This window comes from Rhincodon typus, chromosome 7, assembly GCF_021869965.1.
Source record: "Rhincodon typus isolate 14 chromosome 7, sRhiTyp1.1, whole genome shotgun sequence".
Taxonomy (NCBI): Eukaryota; Metazoa; Chordata; class Chondrichthyes; order Orectolobiformes; family Rhincodontidae; genus Rhincodon; species Rhincodon typus.
The window spans coordinates 53,472,751-53,497,819 of record NC_063338.1 but is presented as its reverse complement, the minus strand read 5'-3'; the positions used below and the strand labels follow the sequence as shown (position 1 = coordinate 53,497,819).

Below are 25,069 nucleotides of genomic sequence, written 5' to 3'. Positions count from 1 at the left end.
AGGGCCTTTTTCTGTGCTGTAGATCTCTATGGCTTTATACTTCAGCAATGTTATTGTCTATTGAATGTGAGGCATAGAATACAAAAGAAAGGAAGTTTTGATGAACCTTTCAAACCATTTGTGTGGCCTCAACAGGGATATTGTGTCCATATCTTGGCATTGCAATTTAGGAAGGACAGGAAAGCTTTACAGAGGATGCAGAAAAGACTTACATGTTTTAGTGATGACGAACATTTCTTAGGTAGAAAGATTGGAAAGGTTGGACTGTTTTCCTATGAAAAGAGGAAGTTGAGAAGAGATTTGATAGATGTATTCAGAACTATGACAGGTCTGAACAGAGTAGCTGGAAAGAAACTATTCCTATTGGCAGAAGTGTTAAGAGCCAGTGATGACAAATTTAAGATTATTGGCAAAAGAAACAATGGTGACACGAGGGAAACTTTTTTTTTCACAGCAAGTGATTCACATCTGGAATGCACTGCCTGGCAGTGGGTGGATACAAATAAAACTTAGGCTTTCAAATGGGACTGGATAGGTACCTGAAGAGAAACGAGTTGCAGGACTATGGGAAAATGGGTGGGAAAGTGAGTTGCTAGTGAGTTTCTGTTCACAAAACCAGCAAAGACAAGTTAGATCAAATGACTTCTGAAGAAGAGTCCCGACCCAAAACATCAACTTTCCTGTTCCCCTGATGCTGCCTGGCGCCTGTGGTGTTCCTCCAGCTCCACACTGTGTTATCTCTGACTCCAGATTCGGCAGTTCTTACTATCTCTTACACCAAATGACCTCCTGTTTTGAAATCATCCTATAGTTCCATTTATTAATTTAACATAGTAAGATCACAAATCCAATTACATACAATGGCTATTATTTCAGTCTCAGGTTTGCTGCAGGGAGGCTCAGCGCAAAGCTGGAAGAACAGCATCTCAATTTTCACTCGTGACCCTGCTCTGTTTGTGCCCCTCTGTTTCTCAATCTCTGCTTCTGAACGCCTGTTCGTTCCCTTCTATTTCTCACCCTCAGATTGTGGTCCTCTGCAGCCTTCAGGCCTCAATTCTGACTTCAATAATTTTAGAACCTGAATACCTCATTCCATATCCTTTAACCACCCCCATACACAAGGCCCTGTCACCATATTGGCTGCTTTCAGCACAGCGAACCCATTTTCACCTACTTATATTCCCCATTATCAGCTTTCCTCCTCCCCTGACTTATTATCATCCATCCCTTTGTCTGATTAATGTTGTCTTTTTCTCTCTATGGGCTTCAGCTCCACTTACCCACTTATTTCTTCCCTTCCCCAAGGTCACTAGGCTCAAAATGTTAAGTCTTCTTTCTCTCCACAGATTCTGCCTGATCTGCTGAGTTTCTCCAGCAGTTTCTGTCTTGTTTCACATAATATGGCCTTCCTGAAGCTGAACTAGTACTCTAAGAGATGCCAGGTTGTGGAGAAAAAGATTTCAATACCAACCCTTGCCCCACACAACGATCAAGTTAAAGACTTCTGCATGGAGAATGCATTCCTAACATTCTGAATATATGCCTATGGCCTTTTTATAGCAGCAGATATCATGTGTCACAGGACAGCAGGTAGGTAGTTGTTGGTGAACATTTCAGGTTTGTTTTTGCTCTTTAAGTTAGCAAAGTATGTCAATCTGAAACTTACTATTTACTTAATTAATAAACCAGATAAACCAATTTATGAAATTATCAATTGAGCAAGTGGTTTGGCAATTATGGGGATGAATGATGTGGTGATGAAGGAGCCCTGTTCCTGTTGTTTTATTAGATACAAGTGGTCTGCTGCCTGTATGGATGAGAACAAGGACTGCAGGGTGGAAGGGCAAACTGACCACAGTACTATTATGCAGGAGCCCAAGCTCAAGTGGGAGGAGTATAATGCAAGTGCTGGTGTTAGGGGACAGAATAGTCCGGGAAATAGGTCCTATTCTCTGCAGCTAAGACCAGGGGTTCTGAAGGTTGCCTGTCTGCCAGGTGCATGTGTTCAGGCCCTTTCTTCAATGGGAGGGAAGAACTTTGATTGAGAGATAGAGGATCCAGTTCTGGTGGTCTTTGTTTGAAATTAACAACATAGAATGAGGTCGACAGACATAGTTGGAGGAATTTTGTTTGGAATTCAGAAATAAAAGCTCAAGGATAATTTCTAGAATATTATCTGAACCATGTGCAAAATAATATCAGGTCAAGCAAATAGGAAAGAATTAAATGTGTAGCTCAAAGAGTATTGTGAGGAAAAAGTGATTTGGCTTCACAGGGTACTGACACCAGCGTTAGGAAAGGAATGAATTGTTTAATTGGGCTGGGTACATTTGACCTGCTGTTAATTGCATATCCATTGTGATTAATCGCATGCAGGACATATTGTTAATTGGGATTCCACGTGAATACATGTGTAGCAAGCTTGATGATTCAGAGACTACACTAGTATAGGGTGACAGACAGCCTGTCTCTTGACAAAGAGATCAATACAACCATTTCAAAGGTAGTGACCAACTTTAGCTGGCTAAGAAAATGGTCACAGAGAAGCAAAAAGCTGACGGGCAGGACCAGGTACTTATCTATAAGGGATAGCAGGAACTGCAGATGCTGGAGAATCCGAGACAACAAGGTGTAGAGCTGGATGAACACAGCAGGCCAAGCGGCATCATAGGAGCAGAAAGGCTGACGTTTCGGGCCTAGACCTTTTTGTCACTTATCTATAAGGCCTGCATCCTCACCACATTGCTGCATGGTAACTTAAATCCCTAAAGAGAAGGCTAAATAATTTCCATCTCTGGTGCCTGAGATGTATCCTGAACATCACATGGAAAGGCAAAATCGCAAATGGATAGTAAAGATGCCAAGAATACTAACACTAATTAAGCAAAGAAGGTTTTGCTGGCTTGGGCATGTGCACAGAATTGAAGATGTCTATATATCCCAAGGGTATGCTACATTGGGAGATTTGTGTCAAGAAACCACAAGAAGACCAAAACTCGGATTCAGGGATGTTATTAAAAGTTATATGAGCACCTTCACATCAACCATGATAAGTGGGAAATTCTAGCTGACAATCAATATAAATGACAATGCAGGCTGCGGTCAGGAGTTCACCACAATGACATGTGCCTTCGGAAGTTCCAAAGTAGATGCCATTCTTGGAAACAAGATCATCCCACACCATCGGCAAGGAACAACTTCATGTGTCACACTTATGGAAGAACTTGATCTCATCTGACCCCTCACCAAAGTTCTTAGGCTGTATTCGTATCATCTCCTGCAGGGAGAAATTTGTCCATCACAAAAAAACACAGATTACTGGGACAGTGTTTGAAATCAGGAAAGAGTGACTACAAAGATGATAAAATGGAACAACATTAGAATGAAGATAAACTAGTCAGGAATATAAAAGCAGATTGTGAAGAGCTTTAAGAAATATATACAAAAGAGAGCAGATAAAGTAAACATTGATTCCTTATTAGTAGGTGCAGAAGAAGTTATGATAACAATGAGACAATATCAGGGATGTTGACCAGGGAATCTAGAACACAGGAGTACAGTTATGACTTCCTGTCACTCACTAGCCTCAACATATTCCTCTTACCATCAGCTTTCCCATTCAGACACCAGTTAAAATTGTAGCAGGAGGGTCACAATGTCCTCAGACCCTCATCAGTCCACATAAAGCAGGACAAGAGTTCCAAAGAAGAGGAATTTTGGACTTGAATTGGTAACTCTGTTTCTCTCCACAGATGTTGTCAGACTTGCTAAGCTTCTCCAGCAATTTCTATTTTTATTTCAGATCTCCAGCATCTGCAGTATTGTTTTTTCGAAGCAGGATCCTGTCAGATTTCTTGTCAATTGCTCTTCCTGGCCTAGAATGGGTGTTGGAAAAGGCACTTATTTTGTGGATTTGTCAGCTTTTATCTTCACTGGTGAGTTTCTCAACAGAAAACAACGGGATTATGTCAGACACCAGAGAGTGAGTCACTCATCCAATTTAATCTCCCTTATTTCCAATAGCTAGAGGGTATTAAAATTGCCTGAAGTTTATCTTTGCTACTGGAAACTAACAAAATCAATTTTGTCAGATATCTAGGCCATTCCTTCTCCTTGCAGCTACAACCTCATATGCGAAGTCAAAAACTCTAGGCCATAAGTTGTTCCTTATTAGAATTTAGGAGGTGGAGTACAAATCAATGAAATACAACTTCCAATGATAACTTTAAGTGAAGGAACACAGATGACACATCAATTACTCACAGCACCTTTGACAAAAATGGACCTGAACTAAACTGCCTGCCACGTGTATATCTGTGCATATAAGGACTGAATGAGAACCTTTAGGCTATAAATTATTTTTCGATTACTAAAAGCTCTGTTTACATCTCTAATACTGTCTGCTGCAGCAGCTCTGAACAATCTTGCAACAAATGTCAGTTTGGTTTGGAATGCAGACTGTGACAACCCACAGAAAATACAAAAGCATAAACCAGATCCAAATACAGTTACAGTTCTTAAGAGTATTGCATTATTAGGAGAGAATAAAGAACCCAACCACTAGTGGAGAGTCACTACTGATTTCCAACATCTGCAGTGCTTTTAGTTTTTGTTCAGTGAGTCACTATGAACTATTGGGTAGGCCTTACAACTGACCCCACCCCTAACCTCCAACTCCTCCTTGACTCCCCTGGTCCCCCCAGGTCATATTCCTCCAAGACGTGACATCACTAACCTACCACTATGCCTCTGTCACACTGCAACCTGACCCAGCCTGCACCCTACACACTTATCACCCTGCCTGGCAGGCAACCTAACCATCCTGTCAGCTTGCTCACAGTACCACTTGCCATCCTATCCACCTACCAACCTACCATCCTACCAACACTGCCATATGATCCCCCTGCCATTCTAACCCACTTATCCACTTGCCTCACTCACACTCATTCACTAACAAACTGAAAAACTTTTTTATAAATGTCCCAAAACCTTTCAATGTGTTAGTAAATGAAGAATTACCAGAATACAGCAACTAGGGCTAGCGGTTTCTCTTTCCCCATCCTTGATTCTCCTGTTCTAGGAAGAATGACTCTCATGAAAGTCCACTCCACACTTCTGAATAGGTTCAGAAGTTCCAGCCAGAAATGTCATACAGTAAAGAAGTAGTATCAGAATGACATTCCAATGGGGAATGACAACTCTCAGATGACTCGGTCAATTGTTTCTGCTGCCAGGCACACACAGAATTTGAAGTTTACTTACTGATTGTTTTCTTGCAGTGAAGATTCAGGTGTCAACCATTCAGGTCTCTTGAGGGGAATACATGTTGATTTTGGGGACAATCCACCGAAAGTTAGTAGATCTTAGCAAAACAAATAAAAATGTTTTTAACCCATCTCTAGACATTTCCCTGCGTTGCTGTTGCTAAATGATCAATAATAAAATGTTACAAAAAGTGGGCTAAATTCTTTGCCCAGTGCTTGGTTATAGTAGATCAATAATACCACTAGCAATGTGAATTTGCAGTTAATTTATTCACAATTCTTCCTCGTCACCTCATTTCATAGCAGCTTTTTCTTTGACTGGTAGTGCTGCTCCTGACAGATTTACTGACTTTGGAGCAGATAGAAAATTTAATTCCGCTGCAGTTTTTCAAAGGCCATGTGTGGAAGTGCAAGGGTTGATGAGGCTGGACTGCTACAATGTATGAGTGCCAACTTGGGAATTTGGTGCAGGTTCTGGTATTTTTTTTCTGAAGCTATAATTAAGATTAATCATCAGATGCCGACTTGGAATATTAAACATTCATTTATTCCACTACTGACGCATAGTGGCAGAGCTATGTATTATCTACTAGTTGCACTGCCGGAACCTATTGAGACTCCTTCATCAGCACCTTTGAAACACGCAACCTATATCACCTAAAAGGACAAGGGCAATGGATGTACGAGCACAACACTATCTGCACGGTCCCCTCCAAGCCACACACCATTCTGACTTTGGAATGTAGCACTGGGTGAAAATCCCAGAACTATCTCCCTGACAGCACTATGGATGTACCAACAGCGTACTGTTTTGAGAAGGCAGCTTACCTTCTCAGGGCCAATTAGGGAAGGGCACAAATACTGGCCTTGCTAGTGACTCCTACATCCTGTGAAAATGAACATAAAAATAATGCAAGTTTTTAAGGATATCATCAGCCCACTATAAAAGTGAATAGATTTGTTATTCCACAAAATGTGACGAGGCTTTAATGCAATGAGGCACGGACTAACTTTTGAATTTGATGCAGATGGAAATTTCTCTAGTGGCGTTTTCCCAATTATAATTTTGATTAGATGTCACATTCTGCCTTAGAAAATTTGTGTCTCTCACAGATATGGTCAAGGATGTTTGATTTTTTTAAACCAACCTATTAAAATGCTTTATGATACATCTCTGAAGTAGGTGGGACTTGGACCTCAGTCTGCTGGTACAGAGGCAGAATACTATCACTGTGCCACTTGAGTCCTCCAGCCTCTGCCTTAAATATATTTTAAAAAATCAGTCTGTCTAGGCATGTTATGACACACCTCTCGAACAAGTAGGACTTGAACCTAGGTGTCCTGGCTCAGAAGTTGGACTACCACTATGCCGCAAGACATCTGCTTTAGAGATGTTTTGTCATTAATTTGTTCAAAGAAGCTATTGCATAGTTCTGGAGCAGATGAGACTTTAATCTGGGCCTCCTGGCTCAGAGGTAGGGACATTACCACTGTGCCACGGAAGCCCTAGACTCTCCTGGAAAACTATAAACTACTTAAGGAGGCTCATTTGCAGAAACTACCAGCCAGTAGCAGTTATACATTAAACAATTCAAAGTGTTACTGACTCTATCAGGAAGCTTCCCTCGCAGTTGGAATTTCATTATGAGTCATCAGTGCTTGATAAAAGTAGGCAGATTTTGCTCTTACATAAAATGTGATGAGGCTTGAGTCAATGAGGTATGTGTATTAACTTCAGAATTTGGTACAGGTTGGAGTTTTGGTGCAAAGGTGAAGCAGGTCCTGCTTTCACTCTCCATTTTTTCAGTCTCCAGGAGATGTGAGTGTTCAAGGCTTTAGTTAGCAGATAGTTATTTGATTTTATTCTTCTAAATGCAAGCAGCATTTCATATCAGTACTGGGAAGATATAAGTATTAAATTTAAAGTTTAATTGTTAAACAACTTGGTGTAACAACTGAAGAGGTGTAAATTATGTTTTTAACCTTGAATTAGTGTTCATATTGCCTATAATGGGCTTTGCTTGTAAATTGGCTACGTGGGTGATTACCAATAGTGCTGAGCAGAAAGACAAATAAAAATCACGGTGATTTGATGGTGGGAAAATCACTCAGTTGTGTGTGATAGCACTTCTGGGTGTAAACAGATAAGAAAAAAAGATAAAGCTGACCATAGTCTGATTAGGTCATTGGTCCAATTCCCATTAAAATAAACTTATATTGGTCAGCTAATTAGTTAAATTAAGCAATAAGTGAGGTGATATGTTGTAGTTAGAGCATGTAAATGCTGGTGGACATGGTTTGTGAAACCAACTAAAGGTTGGGGTAGAATACTGCATCAATTTTCCTTTCTAGATATTTTTAATCAAGCTGTTCAGACATGTTATTACACATCTCTGGGGCAGATGAAACTTGATCCTGGGCCTTTTTGGCCCAGAGGTAGGTACATTAACACTGCACCACAAGAGCCCACAGAAGAACTCCAATATGCTGTCCCTGGTTCCCCGGAGCCTTCCATAATCCTACTTTCTAGATATTTTTGAATCAACCTGTTCAGAGATGTTACTATATATTTCTGGACAGGTGGGACTTGATTCAGGGCTCCTGGCTCAAAGATAGTGACACTACCATTGTGCTGCAAGTGCCCCCCTCCCCCCGCAATTCCTGTCCTATACTTTCTATCAAGGGCTTTTCAGTTAACAGTGGCAGAGGATGTACTGCTAGTAGGTCTTAACAAGAAAAGGCACTTGTCTTAACAAAATGCAGTTTATTACATGATAGTTATGCGTACAGTTTATATTAGTTAGTTAGACATAATACTAAGAATATGAGGAGCCAGATATATCATATCTTGACACATCCAGCAGAGCCTAAAGCCGGACTTCTCAATTCCTCATTGAGTTCAATATTAACCAATTCAGAACCATTAATATATATAGCCAGCAGTAATGTGGTTCATGGCAACTACATTACATTCCTGCAGCTTGAGAAACTTTGACTCTGATAGTTAGAGTCTGCTTCTTTTACACTATGATGCATCAGGGAAGGTAAAGTTACTTTGTTCCACTTTGTTCCAGGAAGCAGACATACCCTTTATCAGTTAAGGATAGGAGATGTGGATATGATGTATGTATGGGGATCCAAAGGCAGCAATGGTGGACCCTCAGTCCTTGCAACTATCCAACAGGGTCAAGAACCTTATAACTTGTGTAGATGACAGAAGAGGCTGCAGGGAGGATGAACAAACTGTCAAAAGCACTCTGGAGCAGGAAGCCATCCAAGTTGGTGGAAGTAAGAAAGTATTTTATATTCTGGAAGAACAGAAAGAAAGGAAAGGTGCTTGCAGTATTTCTGCTAGTAAAGGACAAAATCGGTGCAGTTGGTGAAAGTAATTATGGTTTAGAGGGTGAAAATATAAAATCAGTTTGGGCAGAGACATAAAGTAACAAAAGGTCTCTGGTGGAAGGGGTTTATATGTTCTCTGAGCAGTTACACAGTAGGGTAGAGTATAAATCAAGAAATAATTTGAAATTGGAAGAAAGGCACTGCAATATTGTGGCAGCTTTGAACCTTCACATAGATTGGACCAAAAAAATTGACAAAAGTAGCCTGAAAGATGAGTTCATAGCCTAAATTAAGGACATTTTCTTCAAACAATACATTTGGGAACCTTCCGGGGAACTAGTTATTTTAGATCTGATGACTTCAGTGGCCTTCACTTTGCGCCTTACTGATTATTCTCTTTCTCTTTCAGCATCCGAATATTAGGGCACCTTGATTCTGCATCAAGCAACCTCTGCAGACACTGAAATGCCTTATTTTACTCAAAAACAATCTGGCACCTGGCATTTCCTCCTATAAGGACTATGACAGTTCAAGGGCATTTTATTTAAAGCAATGCATTTCAAGAGTGTATACATTGCAAGAATGAAGCTGTTCATGCTACATATGTCCTAAACTTTGCTATCTCCCTTCAAAATATTTAAGCAACCATCAACTAATGCCATAGAAATACAGTTGGCCAACACTGAAGTATTAGTCTTATTTCAGGATGGATGTCAATGCATTGGAAGCAACTCAGAGAAAGCTTACTCAATGAATTTCTGGAATGGGTGGGTTGTCCTAAGAAGAAAGGTTAGAAAGGCTAGGCTTATATCCACTGGAGCTTGGAAGGGCAAGAGGTAACTTAGATAGATAGAATCCCCTTGATTGAAACATAAGATCCTGAGGGGTCTTGAAAAGGTGGATATGGAAATAGAGTTTCATCTTTTGGGAGAAATTACTTCTAGAGTTCACTGTTTAAAAAAATCACGGGCTGTGCATTTAATATATGTGAGGGACCTTTGGAGTTCTTTGAAAGGCAGTGAAAACAAAGTCCGTGTACCTTTAAGGCAGAGGTAGATGATTATTGAAAAGCAAAGAGGTGAAATGTAACTGGAGTAGATGGAAAAATTAAGTAATCAAATCAGCTGTGATCTTATTGGATGGCAAAGCAGGCTTGAGGGGTCAAGTGGCCGACCCCTGCTCCTAATTCATACAGTTGTATGTGAGATTTGAGTTTCACCCACCTGTATTTTTTTTTAGCTGCCCTTGGACTTACCTGGAACACCTCCTCGTTTTGCCAACTTCACGTAATCTGAATCAGAATCCAAAACAGCATTACGCCGTCCTCGGAATCTTTCCTCTCCAGTTGTCATGTAGCCAAGGCCAGGGATCAGTGAGGTTTCCCGTTGTTTACTGTTACAATTTCCTTCTTTTAAGTTTAAGGTAGTTTTAAATTGCTCTGTGACAAAAAGATGAATTTAAAACCTCAACAAAGCACACTAATACTACTAACATCTGCATCGGTTATTTTACTTCAGGTTTCTTAATTAATAGCAATGTATCAAAACTAAATTAAGTTAACCATAAATTTCCCTGAATACCAGCTTAGACACAGCTGGCATGCCTGCTGTCACTTAGGCTAGGACTTTCTGCCTTGGCAAAATCTCAGTTCAATCTTAATCCGCCCACCCAAAAGTCCAGCTGGATTCCAGTCAATTTGCTAATGTCATGGTAATTTAATTCATGGTCTGCATTAGAAAGTATATTATGGAAAAGGAGAGAATAACTTTGAAGGGGTGTCAGTTGTGTATCACTGCATTTAAAGATATTGCCTGCTGGCAAGGAAAAAGCAGCGAACACTTAGTTTTTACAAGTTAATTTTGTGCACTGAGGAGTAACTCTGTGCTCACCCTGTAGAAAACAGCCTATCCTCACTATGTGCCATTCTAGTGTTGGATGCTAAGAGAGCATAGGGTTCAATGATCCCAGTTTTGCAGGGAATTAACAGACGACACATAAGACAGCATGTTATTTTTAGAGACAAGCCTTTGAATACCAGCCCATATTTAGGCTCATGTATTCAATGCCTTTGTCAGATCATTTCTAGTAATGGAAAATACTAGAAATGGAAGCAGAAAAGAGAAAAGTAGCACAGCTGCACCCTATATATTTCCCACCCCATTCTGCAATACATAAGCCAGGACCACAAGAGTATTTGGGGAAGGTTGGCAGTTGGAGAGGCTCATAAAATTGGATGTTCTACCACAGGTGCTATTCCCAGCACTTACTGGTTCTCACCTATCCCTGCCACTTTTAAATTGATTACTTGGATAAAGCCCCAAAGGGCTTCAAATGGATATAGAGCAATTCATTTCCTATAGAATAGGAATACAAATGGAAGTTAATGGTAAGCATAGATGGCAATGACTTACTAATTATTCTAAACAGATGCTGACTTAGCTTAGATCCAAATAAAAACCGAAAGAACTGTGGATGCTGTAAATCAGGAACAAAAACAAAGTTGCCGGAAAAGCTCAGCAGGTCTGGCAGCATCTGTGAAGGAGAAAACAGAGTTAACGTTTCGGGTCCGGTGACCCTTCCTCAAAACTGATGGTGGCTGGGAAAATGTCAGTTTATATGCAGAAAATAGGGAGGTGGGTGGGGTAGGGAGTAAACGATAGGATAGAGCCCAAAGAGAGAGAAAGACAGTTGGACAGACAAAGGAGTTGCTAACGATCAGGCTGGGAGGGTGAGTAGTTGTTAATGGGGACTGTTAGTGACTAACAACAGGGGGTGTGTAATGGCAGGCTATGTGGTAACAAGGCCTGGTGTGTGGGGTAGGGGGCTGGGACATGGGAGAGTTTAGGCCCTAAAATTATTGAACTCAGTAGTGAATCCAGAGCAAGGTGGTGCATTGAAGTGGCAGGCGACAGGTAGTTCAGGGTCTTTTTTGGAAGCAGAGCGTTGATGTTCTGTGAAGTGGTCGCCAAGTCTAAGCTTCATTTCCTCAATGTAGAGGAGACCACATTGTGAGCAGCGAATGAAGTAGACTAGATTCTGGGATAGTAGGAACTGCAGATGCTGGAGAATCCGAGACAACAAGGTGCAGGGCTGGATGAACACAGCAGGCCAAGCAGCATCATAGGAGCAGAGAGGCTGACGTTTCGGGCCGAGACCCTTCATCAGAAAAGGGGGAGGGGAAGGGGGTTTTGAAATAAATAGGGAGAGAGTGGGAGGCGGATAGAAGAGGGATAGAGGAGAGGATAGGTGGAGAGGAAACAAACAGGTCGAAGAGGCGGGGATGGGGCCAGGAAAGGTGAGTGTAGGTAGGGAGTTAGGAAGGGGATAGGTCAGTCCAGGGAGGACGGACAGGTCAAGGGGGCGGGATGAGGTTGGTCGGTAGGAGATGGAGGTGCGGCTTGGGGTGGGAGGAGGGGAAGAAGTGCAGGTGAAGTGTTGCTTCACCTGGAAGGTATGTTTGGGCCCTTGGATACTGGGGAAGGAGGAGGTAAATGGGCAGGTGTTGCACCTTCACCAGTTACAGGGGAAGGTGCCATAGGGCTGTGGGGAGGTGTTGGGGGTGAAGGAAGTGTGGACCAGGGTGTCCCGGAGGGAACGGTCCCTGAGGAAGGCGGACAAAGGAGGGGAGGGAAATATGTGTCTGGTGGTGGCATCTTGCTGGAGGTGGCAGAAATGGCGCCTGATGATCCTTAGCTTGGATCCATTTCAGTGAAAGATTTTGTTGAGGTAGTAATTGGAGTGTATATCAATATTTTCTAAAAGCCACCATGTTGTGACCTGATTCCTGCCTGTTTTTATATCATTCATTTCCTCCCAATATATTTCATCTCTCCACCCATTTAGTACCGCCTTTTCTTTACGTTAATTGTCTGAACAAACTACTGTCTCATTGAAAGCCCTCCCAATTTTTGTGCTACATTTATGACATGAGCTAGTATGAGTGGTGAAAAAGAATTGGCCTCCTGTAATAATCTGGCATTTCGTCAACATCCAGAATGTCAACACTCCTTCAGTTCTTAAGAGTCGTATTCTAGCACTTTCTCGTTTTATCTTCAACCCTTGTAACTAAAGGAAACGGGGAGCTATAAAAGCATTAATAGATCTGCTTGGTTCACAAACTGTTAAATATCAATTATATTACTGAGTGTCAGCATAAACAAAGTGGATAAAATCATTGAATAAAGGCACGGTTGAGAAGACCCAAGTTATTATATGCAAGCTCTTCAAATTGCTAAATATAGATTTTTTGTTCTGAATCTGCAATGTTTTTAAATTGATGAGACATGGCTGGATTATTTAGTAATCATAGGGATGAGAGTTTCATTTTGGATACTGAAAAATTCTTGTACTCATGAAATTCTGTAGCTCTGTTCTAAATCCTACTGACTAATGTATAAGCCTCACCAAATGACCAGTGAACAATACACACTCTCTCACAATCATTTTTATAGGCTTGCGGTCAGACACAATACCTTCCTTCTGGAACAATCTAGGCACTGACACAACTAAATGCATGCACAGTCAGCATATCGTCAAAGATTGAACACGCTACCTATTATTTAACAGAAAATATCCATCGTAGAAATTTCTGAGTAAACTTCAAAATATTTTAAAATTTATCAATTTGGAAACTACTTTTGTACTTTGAGCCAATAATGTATCAATGATATCAGAATATATGAACATAGGACTTAAGGGAAGAAGATGAGTAATAGCCCTTTAAGCCTGCTTTGCTATTTAATAAGATCAGTTATGATCTTCTATCATGACTCCACTTCCCTGCCCTATTCTCATATTCCCTGATTCCCTTACGACTTGGCTTTATGCTTTTTATGCTCCCTTGCTGGCAGGTTTAAAGCTGGCAGGGCACGTAAAATCCAGCAGATGGCTTCCTGCAACCTGCCCACCCAACCAACATGTCTGAAATTGTATAAGAGGTGGGGTGGCATTGGGAAGCTTGGCTGTGCTTGGCCAATCACGGCCCACTTAAAGGGCTCACCCAACTGATATGGGTGGAAGCCAATGCTATAGGAAGCCCAGAAGGTTTAGTTGTGTGACATGGTGTTGAACAAGGTGGGGAAATTACTTTTGCCTCATCTTGGGTCTCTTGGAGGTACCTGTTGTGGGAAAGTAACCACCACCCACTGTCCCTGGATTCTTGAACTCAGTACCTCACCTCTCTCTCACTCACAGTGTCAAGACCACTGTTCCCAGATTAACCTGGGCTTCTCAATATAGTTGGACTACTTGTAGTTCAAGCAATGGGACTGCAGAATTCACAGCCAAGCAATTGATTGATAGCTCTTTCTGAGCCAGGTCATCGTTTTGAGAAAGGGAAAGTAGTCTTGATTTTAAAAAATTATCACTGTTCCCAGCGCCAGCGTTAAATTGCTGCAGGGCAGCCATTAAGATTGTGATTGGATTCCCCCTAACTTTATAGTTTGGGGGGATTAGTACTGAAGTGCCTTGTAAAATCCTGTAAAATTTAGAGACCAACTAACCACTAAAAACTCAGAAAATAAATGATAAAACATTTAAGTCCAATCCCATAAATGGATATTTTATAAATAGCTGTGGAACATTAAGTTTGTATTAAAAAAAATCCTCTAGTTTCACCTTTATTCAAGGTACTGGTATCCACCTGTACAGTAAATGCCATCTGGAAACTCGTCCAAGAAATATTTAAGAAGATCACGCACAGGGAGGTTAGTTAACCATGGAGGCTACAATCTTATTCTCCCACAGACTTGAGCAGAATCCAAAGAATAGTGCAGAGGAAAAAATCAGTTTAAATAAACAACAACAATACTTGGAAATGAACATGCTGGTCATTCTCGTCCTACATTGGAAGTATACAATATGGGACCAGTATGTCTCATTCCCCAGTTTTAATGTTACCTTCCTTCTAGGAAGAACAAATGTTTTCTTTCCCTAAAAAGAAAGTTAATCACCTCATTATCAACCTTTCGTTTGCTATCAGCTAAGTCAGCACAGATCATGAATCAACCACGTGCAGAGCTGGATGAACACAGCAGGCCAAGCAGCATCATAGGAGCAGGAAGGCTGATGTTTCAGGCCTAGACCCTTCCTGCTCCTATGATGCTGCTTGGCCTGCTGTGTTCATCCAGCTCTGCACCTTGTTGTCTCAGATTCTCCAGCACCTGCAGTTCCTAATATCTCATGAATCAACCAGGTAATTTTCATGGTTTATATGGTTTATATGGTTCAATGTCTCACATGCGATGGCCCTGAATTGCTGTTTGCATCAGGATCACAATCCGTCATGACTGTCAGATGGACTCCAGTGGAGTTTGCAACTGTTCATGTGGACTTTTGACAAAACTATAGTGGTAGTCCACTAAACTGCATAAGTAAATTCAGCCTATGTCCTTATTATTTTTGATAAGGTTTGATAAGGTTCCCCATGGTAGGCTGATGGAGAAAGTGAAGTCGCATGGGGTCCAGGGTGTACTAGCTAGATGGATAGAGAACTGGCTGGACAACAGGAGGCAGAGAGTTGTAGTGGAAGGGAGTTTCTCAAAATGGAGAACTGTGACCAGTCGCGTTCCACAGGGATCCGTGTTGGGACCACTGTTGTTTGTGATATACATAAATGATCTGGAGGAAGGTATAGATGTCTGATTAGCAAGTGTGCAGATGACAATAAGATTGGTGGAGTAGCAGATAGTGAAGGGGACTGTAGGAGAATGCAGCAGAATATAGATAGATTGGAGAGTTGGGTGGAGAAATGGCAGATGGAGTTCAATCCAGGCAAATGCGAGGTGATGCATTTTGGAAGATCCAATTCAAGAGCGAACTATGTGGTAAATGGAAAAGCCCTGGGGAAAACTGACGTACAGAGAGATCTGGGTGTTCATGTCCATTGTACCCTGAAGGTGGCAACGCAGGTCGATAGAGTGGTCAAGAAGGCATACAGCATGCTTTCATTCATCGGACGGGGTATTGAGTACAAGAGTTGGCAGGTCATGTTACAGTTGTATAGGACTTTGGTTCGACCACATTTGGAATACTGCATACAGTTCTGGTCGCCACATTACCAAAAGGATGTGGATGCTTTGGAGAGGGTGCAGAGGAGGTTCACCAGGATATTGCCTGGTATGAAGGTCGCTAGCTATGAAGAGAGGTTGAGTAGATTAGAATTATTTACATTACAAAGACGGAGGTTGAGGGGGGACCTGATTGAGGTCTACAAAATCATGACAGGTATAGACAGGGTGGATAGCAAAAGCTTTTTCCCAGAGTCGGGGACTCAATTACTGGGGGTCACGATTTCAAGGTGAGAGGGGAAAAGTTTAAGGGAGATATGCGTGGAAAGTTCTTTACGCAGAGGGTGGTGGGTGCCTGGAACGTGTTGCCAGCAGAGGTGGTAGAGGCAGGCACGATAGCGTCATTTAAGATGTATCTAGACAGATACATGAAGGGGCAGGGAGCAGAGGGATACAGATCCTTGGAAAATAGTCGACAGGTTTAGATAGAGGATCTGGATCGGCGCAGGCTTGGAGGGCCGAAGGGCCTGTCCCTGTGCTGTAATTTTCTTTGTTCTTTGTTCTTTATTAGCAGTCATCCATTCCTACTAATTTCGTGCCAGTTGAGGTTCACAACTTAATGAAGGAGAATAATTTGCTCTGACCATTATTTGCAGCAGAATCATGTACAAGATTCTTGTGAACACATTTACAATTTGCTGCAAATGGTAAAATAGAAGAAATCTCCATAATGTTTGACAATTGATGGAAAATTTAGAACTACTTTTTTTTGACAATCATAATTTCCAGTGCTTCTCAATTTCATTGGATTGTCCTGAATTGGCATTTGAGCCATTGACAACCAAATTATGGGAATAATTTAATAGTTGAGAAATGGATGCTTCTGTCCATATAAACTGATTGATTTTTAAAAAAAATTTGTTCCTAAGACGTAAGTGGCACTGGCATTTATTGTCCATTGGCCTTGAGAGGTGGTAGTGAGACACCTTTTTGAGCTGTTGCAGTCCATGTGCTGTAGGTAAGCCCACAATGTGGGTAGGGAGTTCTGGGATTTTTGACCCAGCAACTCTGAAGGAATAGTGATATATTTCCAAGGCAAAAGGTGAGTGGCTTGGAGGGGAATTTTCAGATCTTGGTGTGCTTATGTGTCTGCTGCCCTTGTCCTTTGAGGTCATAGACATCGCAGGTTTGGAAAGCACAATCAAACAAGCGTTGCTGAGTTACCGCAATGCATCTTGTAAATGGGATGCACTGCTGCCATTGAGCATCAGTGATGAAGGGAGTGAGTGTTGCAGTTGATGGATGGATTGAGAATCAATTCACCTACTTACTACCGGAAGGGTTCAGCTTCTTGAGTGTTGTTGAATTTGTACTCATCTCGGCAAGAGTATTCCATCACACTTAGACTTGTGTCTTAGTAGATGGCAGATGTGCAATGTAGCTTTAAAGGACCTGCTCATGATATTCTCAAAATATCATGGCCTACAACCTCGTGGTTGAAAGCTCTCAGTCTCCATCTTAAGCTCCATCCTCTTGCAGCATGGCCGACTGAGAGAAATGTATTACAGTATATCTGAATTGCTTAGCTCGAGCCCAGACACGTGAGTCCCTATGATCGTAATGTGCATAATAAATACAAGGAGCTGTACTAAAGGTTCATTGAATTGTTCAGTACCACATGACCTATGTTTCAGCCTTATGTTACAGGAGCTAACATAAGTATCATAGTTTGATAGCTTCAGATCATCAAGTATCACACACTCCACGTCAGATAGTTGACAGGTTTTGCAGAGTCAGGAACTGAGCTACTTGCGGTAGGATTCCCAGCTTCTGAACTGTTTTTTGAAACCACAATACTTGAATGGCTTGTCCAGTTTATATGAACATGCAAACATACGAACTAAGAGCAGGAGTAGGCCATTTGGCCTCTTGAGCCTGCTCTACTATTCAATAAGATCATGGATAATCTGATTGAAACCTCAAATCCATATTCTCACCCTACCTTTGATAAACTTCCACCTTGTTGCTTAACCAGATGCTATTTACCTCTGATTTTAAAATATTCAATGGCTCTGTTTCCACCACCTTTTCAGGAAGAGAGTTCCAATGACTCATGGCTGTCTAAAAGAACTTTTCACCTCATCACTGTTCCAAATGAGTGACACCTCATTCTGAACTTTCCTACAGGAAGAAACTTCCTCACATCTACCACCTCAACAGCCCTTAAAATCCTCCATGTTTCAATCAAGTCACTACTTCTCTTAATTTCACTGTATACAAATCCTGCCTGTCCAACTTTTTCTCCTAAGGTAACCTCTCTATTCCACATAAAGGTAAAGTTATAGCATTTTGACCAGATCACAGGATTGTTTTCCCTTTAGAGAGATGATGATTGGTGGTCGTTTAACGTGAGGGTCTCCACACCTCAAGTGAAGGGAGAAATTGAGAGGGAGAGGCCTTCATGGTAACAGTAATGCTGCTGGTGCAGGAATTGAACCCACACAGCTGGGATCATAATTTATCACAAATCAGCCACCTAAGCCAACCAACTCTAGGTCATATATTGGTATATATAAATTGAGGATCCCACACCAATCCCACAGCATTCATTATATTTTGCCAATATGAAAAAGACCTACTTAAGCCTATTGTCTGCTTTCTGTTTGCCTGCCAATCTTCAAAAAGATTAAAACTGTAAATGTAGGAAAACATAATGGATAACATAACCAACAATGTTGCATAAATGTACTCAAGAAATTTTTCTTTTGGATAATTTGCTAATTAAAAGAAAGCATAAAGATAAAACCTCCAGCCAATTCAATTTGTGATTTGTACTTTGTTTTAGAAATACCATGAGGCTGAAAGATTCTACACGTAATATTTTTGCTATAATGACTTCATTTTAATTAAAAGCATTGTGCCATTTCTTCAACGCCACTGGAAATTTGCTTAACATTGAATTCCCTCTGTTAGTATTAATCCATCATCATATAATGAATATATAAATGTAGCTTTATAGGCAAAATATGATAATTAGAACATACTTTGGTAATGATGGCATTAATAACAGTTTACAAAGAACTAAACAGTGAGATTTTTTTAAACGTGCTGTCATATATTACAAATTTGCTTGTTCCAGCAGCAATTTATTTCATGCGAATTTTATTGGATTAAAATATGTACATGACGTAATAAACATCAAAACTGCCTACCAGATTGGTTATGGATGTTATTGTCAGCCATTATTCCCCTTCAGTTGATGATTGGTTACTGTGGAACTATAAAATAAATGTGGTGTTAAAATTTGCACAACACTTGAAATACATTTAAAGTATAAATCTTTAAATGCATCCTCATTCACGTAAGACTGCTTATTCTTTGCATTCACATCTGTTTTTGTTTATTTTTGTTTTCTCTCTCTAACAAATAGACACAAATGGGCTGAGTCTTCCACTTTTCTAAGTCCAAATTTTGTCATGTTATTTTGGAGGGTTCTCATTGAGCAAGATTTCTTGTCATTGTCTTACCAAATTTATCTCATGAACTACATACCCTGATAAATAGACAGATAGAAATCTATTGTTACTTGTATTTGTGAAAATCCAGTAAAATGTATATAAGTCACCACAAAAAACAGTGCCATTTAATTGCATAAATTATAAATTGAAAAAATGAGACAAAGTTAAGACAAATATCGTTCCACGATCTCTTGGTTTCATGAACCGGCCACGGCCAAAGACTGGGGTCTGCCCAATTGCCGAGGACTGAGGCCTTCTCCAACTTTTCAGGACTGGGTCCTGTCCAACTGCTGAGAACCGGAGGCCTCTTGAAACTGCTAAGAACCGGCTGCCTGTCGAAACTGCCAAGGACAGGGACCTGTCAAAACTGCCAAGGACAGGGGGCTATCCAACCAAAACTGCTGCACCTCAGCCGCAAAAAGAAGAAAAGATGAATTTGACATAAAAAGTGAAATTAATAAATAATAATAATGACAAGAAGCAATAAAAAAAATGTGGCTGGTCAGCCGAAAGGGAATGGACGGACCAGGAGCCTGAACATTACCTACCCTGTCGTCTCTGCCATCTTGCTCCATGGCATCTGCTGCTGCGGCATTCTCAACATTTGATTCTAGCTCATCTTATCACGTACCATTTTTTGGACCAAAGTGCCACAGCTGGAATATCCTGGTATTCACTGGCATTCCTGGTGCCATCTGCACCTGGACAAGCACCATCAGTCTGGAGCAGCAATGAGTTCATGAGATTTGCCCAGGACATGGCAGACAAGGGAAATTTGGTGCTCCACTTGGAGTAGGGACCTGGACGTCTGGCCAGATAGGTCAGTGCAGAGGTGGGATATCCTCTTCTCCCCACCTCCACTCCAGGACCAGCAAAAGACGTCACGATGCCAGACCATGCCAGCCTGCACCAAGGTTGTCACATGAGTCAGTGCAGTCTCAGTTGCCTGGAAGAATGCCTAGCACTGTCGGAAGAAGGTTTATGCCCTTCTCCACTCTGCCAGTGTATGTGTCACCATCTTCTTCCTGATACCCCAGATACAATCTATCTTTTCTACAGTATCCACCTCCCATGAAGGCCCATGCTCTACCACTTTAAAAGCTTCCCTCACCCCTTCTAAATGACCCTAACCTCTGACAGTGCTAACCCTACATGTCCTCTATGTTGCCTACTTACTCACTTGGGACACCTCCAAATTGTAACAAAAATAACAGCTGTGTGATCACTTTCATCTCCCTTAATACCTGCCTCTCTCACATTCCAGGAGGACAATATTTACAACAGAAAGAGTCAACACTGCTGGTGAGTTACCTGACATTCAATTCCTCACTCCTTATGTGGACAACATCTTAACTCTTCAGAAATGACTGCTTGATTGGCTGTTTCTGAGTCCCTGGACGGGTATTGGAGGCTGCCCTTACCTACTGGTGGCACCTCCTGAGTAAAGACTGTATCCTTCATTTGACTAAGGATTGCTGGCAACCATGAAAAACTTCCAGGATATGTGTAGGTGTTAATCTGCATGGGTATTTCAGCAGTTTCTGTGAGTCTGTCTCTCACTCTGGGGCCAGTGTGTCTTGAAGATGTTAGCCTGCAGTCAGTTAGGTGTGCTGAAGCGTCTGTTCATGATGGCGTCGATGCTGAGGCCAATTCATGTCTGGTGATCAATCTGGGAGGTTTGGCAAAGCGGAGGGAATAAGCACAAGAGTAGGGGAGTGGTTGCAGTTCTAGTCAGGGATGTGGATGGTCGGGGCAGGGACCATAAAGTCTTGTTGTGGGGGGTTCAAAGAATGCCAGGAGGCTTCAACCGAGGGAGGGTTAAGGCTCAGCAGAGGCACTGAGACCTCAACTCTGAGGAGCTCCAGGGGAAAGCTCAGGAGTCTCAATGGTGACAATGATTGCTGGTATGTCAAGGAGGGGGTGGTGGAGGATCACAGAGACAGTAGGATGTGGGGGCAGGAATAACATTGGGATTTGAATTCCAATGAGCAAGCTCAATCTCACCATGCTTCCAGTACCCTAGGTAACGTACACTGCCAACATGCACATGTCATTGTTGCTCAAAGGGAGTTGACCCTTGAAGGTGTATGGAATGCAGTTTCCACTGGAATACGTGATGACTGGGAGAAGGTCATGTGAGAAACATTGTGAGGTGACAGACTCTTCTGGGTATGAGGAGACAGGTTGGCAGCACAAAAGTATAAGAGAAACATCGCCATCTGGTGTCTTCACAAATCTCCCAAAAGCATCAAGATGACATCAATCATCCTTTCCATTCCTCTGGTCACCATACTCCAGAAAAGAAATTGCAGGAATCAACTGCAGCAACAGCAACCTGAGAAGCTGGAACAAGTTGTGTGTCAGCCTGTGCAAGAGGGCCAATGTAGACAGAGTATTGGCTTGAAGTCAAGTCAACAGGGATCAATGCAGTGAAGTCTCAGTATGCTGGGTCAATGTCTCCTATACATGCCAGCTGCTGGGCAATCTCCAATAACCACAAAAACTAGGAGGAAATCCTATTCCAGATGCTTTGCAGGAAAGGCATAATTAAACAGGAAAGTGTGTAAAGAAGATTTACGAGGATGTTGCCAGGACTAGTAGGCCTTAGTTATAGAAAGGGTTTGGCCAGGATAGGACTCTATTCCTTGGAATGTAGGAGAATGAGGGGTGACCTGATTGAGGTGTATAAAATCATGAGGGGTATTGATAGGATGAATGCATATAGTCTTTTTCCCAGGGATGGGAATTAAAAACTAGAGAGCATAAGTTTAAGGTGAGAGGGGAAACATATATTGCAGCTGATGAACCTAATTATACAGTATAACATTAACATAATAGATGTGACGTGTTATACTCAAACTTGTTCAAAGCATCTTTATTTATTTCAAATGATTTATTTCAGATCCAAAGCAAGCAGCCTTTTTACTGAAGCACACATTCTAATCAGTATCATAAACATTAAGTCACCTTATCCATTTAAAAATGATTCTGTACCAGTAACCTTAAAATATCATTTATGACCACAGTGTTTTAAAATTGTTATTTATAATACCAAATAAAAACAATAAAAACTGATGGACAAAATTCATTTGATACATTATTATGATTGTTAGTGGAAAATTAGATTTCTAGAAAGCAGTAATAATATTGGCATGGACACTCAAATAATATTGACTTTAAGATGTTTTGGAAAGTAAAGCTAGTATTTACTTGGGCTATTTAATAAATTCCAAAACAATCAAAGCAATTTACAGTAAAATTGTAGATAACTTCATGGTGAGATCATTCTCGGGTCTACCCAAATCCAAGCCAAGAAGATAGCTTCATTCTAATGTCCCACATCTGTTCTGTAGCAACATCCTATGTCAGTCCAAACTCCTTACCTCAGTTCCACCTTCTTTACTTCTGATGCCATTCCTGCTGTCTCATCTTTCATAGCCCCCATTACTAGATCATGCCTTCCAAACCCTCCTGCTGCTTTCTTCAAGGTTACACTACCATTTCCTCTATTACTATGTCATAATTTCATATGAAACAGAGAATGTTATGGTGCCAGGAGTTTCTGACAGCTGTCTGTCATCTTTACTGAGTTTTGGAGTGAGCCTTTTCAAGCAACAGTGAAGAAAGACTAAGAAGACAATGGAGGGAGCAACCAGTAAACTTCGTGAAGTCAGGAAGGAAGAATCACAAAAAGGGCTTACACAGTTAATGGTAGGGCCCTGGGGAGTGTTGTTGAACAGAGAGACCCAGTGGTTCAGGTACATAGTTCTTTAAAGTGGCGTCACAGGTAGACAGGGTGTGGAAGAAGGCAGTTAACACACTTGCCTTCATTGGTCAGAGCACTGAGTATAGGTGTTGGGATGTCAGGTTGCAGTTGTACAGGATATTGATGAAGCCATCTTTGGAGTACTGTGTACAGTTCTGGTCTCCCTGCTCTAGGAATTATGTTATTAAACTGGAAAAAGTGCAGAACAGATTTACAAGAATGCCACTGAGGTTGGAGGGTTTGAGTTATAAATAGAGTCTGCATAGGCTGGGATGTTTTTCACTGGAGTGTAGGAGGTTGAGGGGTGACCTTATGGAGGTTTATAAAATTATGAGAGGCATAGATAAGGTGAATAGGCAAGGTCTTTTCCTCAGGGTAAAATAATCCAAAACCAGAGGGCATAGGTTTAAGGTAAGGGGAGAAAGATTTAAGAGGGACCTGCGGGGCAACTTTATCACACAGATGGTGGTGTGTATATGGAATGAACTGCCAGAGGAAGTGTTAGAGGCAGGTACAATTACAACATTGAAAAGACAGTTGGACAGATACATGAATGGGAAAGGTTTAGAGGGATATGGACCAAACACAGGCAAACGGGACTAGTTTGGGAAACCTGGTCAGCATGGATGTATTGGACTGAAAGGGCTGTTTCTGCACTATTTGACTCTAAGATGACTCTCTGATGTTTGGACTAAACAGCAGTTATACAACTGTCATGATTGCTTTAATCATTAAGTCCTTCTTGGTCAGGTTGATTACCCAGGCTGCCTTCATACATATCTTTAAAACTCTGTAGAAATAATTGCTAATAAGAAATCTGGGAGTACATGGCCTCTTTATAGGAGAATATTGAATCCTATGAGAACACTGAAACAAAGAAAAAGTCTGAAAACAAGTGAAGGCAAATTTTCTGGACAGGAGAGATTCTCCAAGTATAATAGTATTATCTTGATAGCAATATTCTTCTTGGATATCACAGTTACATCAGATAGAATTTTCCTCTCCAGATGCGGAAAAGAAGGTGACAGGAGGGCAAATGAATGGGGGGTTGGCACCAGGGAGATAACTTTTCATCATCTCAGGAATTAAGTTCTGGGCAGAAAGTCCTATGGTTAAAATTTGCAACTTGGTGCTGATTGATGCTTTTAAGCAGTGACTTAGCAAGCATTTAAGAGCCTCATTCCATGTCTGACCTGATTAGCTGTGGTTGCTGGTGGCAAACCTTCCTGATTGCTAAAACAAGTTGCTAAGTTGGCGCCTCAGTTTTCCCCAATCTGGAAGTGATCACAGGCACGAACAGGAAGCAGGCAATTTGGTCGCTGAATGTCACTTTAGCCCTTGCCTCCAAGCCCCCTCTCTGTCCCATCTTCACCCTCTGGTGCACTCATTTACCTTCCCACTGCTTCTGGCCTTGAGCGCTGCTGTGTAGAAAGCAACCTAGATCTTCAAAATGGTGCTGATCTTCACAGTGGCTGTCAGCCTCTGATTGGCATTGCTGTCCTAGGAAGCAATTGATTGGTGAACCCAACAGATGACTACTTAAGTGCTTGATTGGCTCTTGATCCATTGTTTTTTCCCATTGGTGGTCATGGTGAGAGGTGTCTCACTCTTCAAGAAACTCACCTTTCCACTTTGAGAACAGGAGACCCTGGCCATCATGTTCAACAAATATTCACTGGCAGAGATTTTCAAAATGTTATAAATCAAAAGTTGTGCAAAATGGACTACTCACCATTTTTATTCTAAGCTCCTGAGATAACTAAGACTTTAGTGGAGAGAAATTACAATTGGCAGATTTCATGTATTGTACTTCTACTGCATTCCTGTGTGTGCCACTTTCACACACGTACTTCAACCTACTTAAACAGGAGAGGGTTCAGAAAATATTTACCAGGATGTTGCTGGGATTGGAGAGTTTGAGATATAAAAATAAACAGGAAAGAGTGAGACTTTTTTTCACTGAGCATAGGAGGTTGAGGGGTGATCTTATTGAGGTTTATAAAATCATGAGAGGCGTAGAAAAGGTGAATGACAAGGGTGGGGGAGTGCAAAGCTAGGGGGCATATTTTTAAGGTAAGAGGAAAAAGAGTTAAAAAGGACCTGAGGGGTAACATTTTTACACAGGGAGTGGTTTGTGTGGAATGAACTGCCAGACAGTTATAACATTTAAAA

The 25,069-nt window shown here is 41.3% G+C and overlaps 1 protein-coding gene across 2 annotated transcripts in view; it reads right to left on the bottom strand.

The window, feature by feature from the left end:
- c7h7orf57 (chromosome 7 C7orf57 homolog) overlaps nt 1–25,069 on the bottom strand; it is a 66,961-nt gene that overhangs the window by 30,142 nt on the left and 11,750 nt on the right. For both annotated transcript variants that reach the window (XM_048599339.1, XM_048599340.1), the window contains exons 2-4: nt 18,826–18,891; nt 9,862–10,044; nt 5,263–5,362 (exon numbers count right to left, since the gene is read on the bottom strand). In XM_048599339.1, the coding sequence (XP_048455296.1) occupies nt 5,263–5,362; nt 9,862–10,044; nt 18,826–18,856 (314 nt within the window). In that variant the 5' untranslated portion in view covers nt 18,857–18,891. The remainder of the gene's footprint in view (nt 1–5,262; nt 5,363–9,861; nt 10,045–18,825; nt 18,892–25,069) is intronic.